At 47.8% G+C, this 5,120-nt stretch overlaps 1 protein-coding gene across 1 annotated transcript in view; it reads left to right on the forward strand.

Moving 5' to 3' along the window:
• The first annotated feature begins 240 nt into the window (after positions 1–240).
• LOC102202855 (myotubularin-related protein 7-like) overlaps positions 241–5,120 on the forward strand; it is a 12,002-nt gene continuing 7,122 nt past the window's right edge. The window contains exons 1-5 of the mRNA XM_005753169.1: positions 241–834; positions 1,560–1,685; positions 3,789–3,948; positions 4,055–4,212; positions 4,841–4,969. Of these exons, the coding sequence (XP_005753226.1) occupies positions 811–834; positions 1,560–1,685; positions 3,789–3,948; positions 4,055–4,212; positions 4,841–4,969 (597 nt within the window). The 5' untranslated portion in view covers positions 241–810. The remainder of the gene's footprint in view (positions 835–1,559; positions 1,686–3,788; positions 3,949–4,054; positions 4,213–4,840; positions 4,970–5,120) is intronic.

The following is a 5,120-nucleotide window of genomic DNA, read 5'->3' on the forward strand; positions in this document are numbered from 1 at the left end:
CCCACTCGTGTTTAGAAACACGTTATTAAAATTACAAAATAAGGCGAGAAATGTAGCGTGATACAAAGAGACAAAAGAGCACAGGAGTGTCTGAATATATGACACAGCAGTAAATACTAAACATTTATATAAAGGAAACATAAAAACACGATTATTACATCAGAAACAAACAAACAAACAAACAAAATACAAGGTAAGGTTTGCGCACGCGCCCTTGCGGCTTAGCGCGCACGAGCCTGGCACGATATGTAAATCAAGTTCACCAAAATAAGAAAAAAAAACACCTTTTACCTTTCAAAATAAACCGCAGGTTTCCTTTTGATCTCACCATAAATCAATAAATTCAAAAATAATATTTTAAGAAGTTGTAAAAGTTATAGGAATAAAAGTTTTTAAACAGCACCTTTCATTAAAGATGGACTGCCGCTGCTGCTAATGTTAAAGAACGTGTATTAGTCTACATTTTATTTTGAAAGGCATCACCGGATGTTGTGAATGCTGACGTGATGGTGGTGTCGGGAGCAGCTATAAGGGGCTCTGTTAGCGGCCGGGAGAAGCGGTGGGAGCTCGGGTGCTGGCGGTCTGTGGTGACACGCACTCGGTTTTGTGTCGTGTAGGCTAACCGAACCGGGACACGCAGGGACGGAAGTCATGGGAGTCGCTCCGGGGCAGCTCTGGAGCAGCCGCAGCGGGGAACACGGCTCATCTGTCGGCGTGAAGCAGGGAATTTAACCGCTGGCGAGGATAAAGGAAAACGTCGGGCCACTGTCTCCATCACCTCCTCCACCTCCGCTGTGTCAGCCGGCAGTGATGGAGCACATACGGACACCGAAGGTAAGATCATATTTAAATAAATAAAATAAAATAAAATAAATAAATGATGACGAAGAGCAGCGGAGGCGGCGCGCGCGACCAGCAGAACGTGAGAGGCTAACACTGCGTGTCCGATAATGGAAACAGCCCCGACGTTAGCCGTAAACACCTGCCGCGTGTGGCTGTAAGGGTGCTCCCACGCAGCCCGTTAATTTAATCTTAATTATTATTCTTAATAATCAGCACGAGCACATCTGCACATGCATGAGTCAGCACTGCGCTGCTGACCTCCATCTTCCTCCTCATATGACTCCTTTCTCCTTTAAAACGCATCATCATCATCATCTGTTTATGGAGGGTTGGGGAGAGTTAGCGGTCCTCACACAGTCTGCCTGACACTACGGAAATATTTATATAATACTTATTAATAAAAGCTAGCTGCGAAGGGCTTTTCTCTGCGTACACAAGCAGATTTACCTGCTCTGCACCGGATGTCACAGTTTTAGACCCACTGTGGAGATCACGCGGCTTAAACGGGCCTTCAGGCTGTAGTTCAAGGAGACAGTCTGTGCATTTTCCCAGTTTTTGGCCTTTTTGTGAATAATAATGCATTTAAAGCTTGAGCACATGCTCACCTCTCAGGTGATCTGGAGGAAAATCTCTGGATTGCACAGAGCGTCATGCAGACACAGAGGATGCTTTGATCAGTGGACGTGGTTGACGTGTGCGTCTCTGACTTTGTTCAGGTGGAAAACGTCCGTCTGCTGGACCGGTCGTCAGGCCAGAGAAAGGCCAGCGTCGGGACTCTGTACCTCTCTGCCACGCACGCCATCTTTGTGGAGAACAACCCGGAGACGCGCAAGGAGACATGGGTAACCTGCAACAGCTTGAATAATAATCGTACCCGCCTTCAGCCACGACCACATTGTTACCTGTGGAGCTCTCAGATTAGTATGAGGCACTGTTGGTGCTATTTCCCAGCACATTGTGCGCTGTCGGTCCTGCTTGCTACACAACAACATTCAATATTTAGCATTTACTGCTGTTTACACTTAGCTAGATTAACGTGATGCTGTTGTGTTTAGTATGTTGCTCTGTTGTTTTGCTTGTTTTCTCTTTTTCTCAACAGCTGATCCAGGAGTTTTATTTCCCTTCTTTCTCTTTTTAAGTTTCCTCTCTCACTGTCCCTCTTCCCTCCTGTTTTTCTTTCCCTTCCTCTTTCTTTCTCCCTTTCCTGTCCCTCAGTCATGTCTGTCCCGTCTGTAACAACTGAAAATAAAATAAATAATAACAACAAAGGTCGATCAAATGGACCAATACGGCAAATCCATCGGGTCTCCTTGTTGGTCTTCAGACAACAGATCTGACGGCTAAAGAACCAAACGGGACAGGAAAAAAAAAGATTAGTATGAGGCGAAGCTGGGACGCAGCGAGAGCTGCAGGAGGCCGCGTCACAGATGGAAGACGCCATATTTGGATAAAAGAACGTTAGCTGGCCGGGTTAAAAAATCATACCAGCGAACACTCAGCTGCTGTCAGTGCTCAGTAACGTCCCAGTGAAACCCTGATTTCACTCAGACTTCTTGGCTGCTTGTTCAGATGATTGCATTAAAAAGGCTCCAACAGCACAAAGACCACACAGGTTTGTGCAGCAGCCTGTAAACATGATTAGTTCTGCTGTAAAAGTGGAGATGTTAACCCTGCAGGCAGGTTTCAGAGGCTGAAGCATCAGCCAGTATGCCAGAAATGTGGAGTCTGAGAATAAATTTGGACGCCATCTGTAGAGCCTGGATTTATCCAGCTGCGTGTGTCGGGCTGCAGAGATGCACACGACAGAAATGTGATCCACAGAGTAACATTTATCTGACAGTGAAAGCTGCTGGAGAGCTTCATATTAATCACAAAGCCCTGAAAGAAGGGGGTTAAATATGGATCCTCAGAGTGGAAGCGAGAATTAAAGGTTTTTATGCTCAGATTAAAGGAGCAGCTTTCAGACGCTGTGCACAGAGTTCTCATTCAGATTCATATTTCGGTTTTAAAAGCAGGAATTTGTCATGCAGGCAGATATTTCCTGCCAGTTTGGTGAATCCCGTCTGAGCAGAAGCAGTGAAAGAAAAATAATAATCTGTGTTTATGCAGCTCCTCGTCTCCTCTGCTGTTAGCTGCACATTCATCGTGATGAGGAGCGGCGCAGCTTCATCTGGGATCACTGATATCAGTGGTGTGCGGTGTTTTCACAGAATTCCAGGCTGGGTGGTTTTCCAGACACGGGAAGAAAAGATGCCACCCTCCCCCCTCTTAGGAGTCCGCCTCGTCCCCGTGGACCTGAGTGGATGATGAAGAGATGCAGGCGTGTCACATTTCACTCAGCAGGCTCAGACTGCTGGCTGGATTAGCAGAAACAAAGGACAGAGTCAGAGCGAGGTGTAGATTGGCTCTCCTTCACAGCACAGCACCTAATTTTGTTCTTCATTAAAACTATGCTGCGTCTGATTGGCTCTGACCCAAACCAGTTCACGTCATGGTTCAGCGTTGGTCTCAACCTCCACACGTGTCTTTTATCTCATGTTGGTTGAATTCCCATAATTCTTCCCTCCAAATAGTCCAAAAAAAACCCAAAGAAACTATGAATACAAACACAAACGGCCGACAGTGAACGCAGCTTCTCCTCCAACCACCACAGAGGCGCACCGGCCTATCAGAGGCAGAGCTGGAGCAACGTTTCATGAGGTTTGTGACCCCAGCAGCCCAAAATGATCAGTCCTATCCCAGCGCTGTGAGGTATAAACAAGGAATGAGGAGAAGAACACAGCACAGCTGTACTTCCTGTGGGCCGGGCACTTCCTGTTAGGAAATCTGAGAGGCTACGCTAACAAGGCCACGGCGGGCTGCTCATCTCCATGATGGGTGTGCTTTACAGTAATGTGCTGTGCTTGGTGATGCAGGTCTACAGGAAGTAACTGTGTGTGTTACAGGTATTGCACAGCATGGTGAGCAGCGTGGAGAGGCCGCCCACCACCTCAGGAGGTCAGCTGATCCTTCGCTGTAAGGACTTCCAGATCTTCCAGATATTCATTCCACAGGAGAGAGACTGCTTGGACGTCCACGCCTCATTGGCCAGACTGTCACGGCCAGGTGTGTGTGCGCGTGTGTGTGTGTGTGTGTGTGTGTGTGTGTGTGCGTGCGTGCGTGCGTGTGCGCACATGTAACACACGATTTTTAATTCCTCGTCTCCTCCCAGAGAAGTACAGCGAGCTGTACTGTCTGTCCTTTAACCCCAACGTGAACAAAGAGGAGAGGGAGGAGTCGTGGAACTTCATCGACCTCGCGGCCGACTACAAGAGGATGGGCGTCCCTAACAACCTGTGGGTTGCCACGGCAGCAAACAGTGAATACAGGGTCAGTCATGATCATGTGACACAATGTTAACTGTTTGAGAGATAACGAGTACATTTCTGCACTTTGACGTGAAGCTGCTGCTTATACGCCGACGGCTCTGAGAGCTCGGCGCCTCCAGAGGCCGTCCCCCTCAGTCTGACTGCAAACACTCACCATATTCAGACTCGGTTCATCACGTTTAAGCGTTGCTGTCTGCGCGCTCAGACTGATGAAGGTGTTTTCCTCGTTTCATGTGTTTGCAGAGCTTCGTCTCTGCTGCGATCTAAACCTGTGAATGTTTCTCTTTAAGTCAGTCAGTAGTTTTTATAAGGTTTGGTAGATTAGCTCAAACAAGCCTCACTCACAGCTTATCATCAGCTACGTCACAGCACCACCCTCCAGCTCAGGGTCCAGTCAGGCTCCCAGGTCACCTGTGGTGTTGACGGTCTGAATATTTCATCAGGAAGGAGCGGTGAATATTCTCAGAGGGACGGTTTTAGCAAAGCAGCTGTTTGTCTCAGTCTGCGGCGTTTGTGCTGGAACCAGCTGAGCAGCTTGGCCAAGTCATCGTAACAGGATGTTTAAAATGCACCATATGAGCTTAAACTGTGTGTGTGTGTGTGTGTGTGTGTGTGTGTGTGTCCTGCAGGTGTGTGATACATACCCTTCAGAGCTGTTTGTTCCAAAGTCGGCCACGCCCGCCATCATCGTGGGCAGCTCGAGGTTCAGAAGTCGAGGACGATTTCCTGCTTTGTCGTACTTCCACCAGGACACACTGGTCAGACACACACACACACACACGTTTGTATTTATATCCTTGTGGGGACATCTCATTGACATTATGCTTTAGCCGCTGACCTTAAACCTCACCATGAACAAACTGTCACCCTGACACCAAAACCACGTTCTGAGTCTCAAAAATGCTTCAA

Source organism: Pundamilia nyererei, unplaced genomic scaffold (genome assembly GCF_000239375.1).
Source record: "Pundamilia nyererei isolate P.nyererei 1_Seehausen unplaced genomic scaffold, PunNye1.0 scaffold00408, whole genome shotgun sequence".
NCBI classification, from domain to species: domain Eukaryota; kingdom Metazoa; phylum Chordata; class Actinopteri; order Cichliformes; family Cichlidae; genus Pundamilia; species Pundamilia nyererei.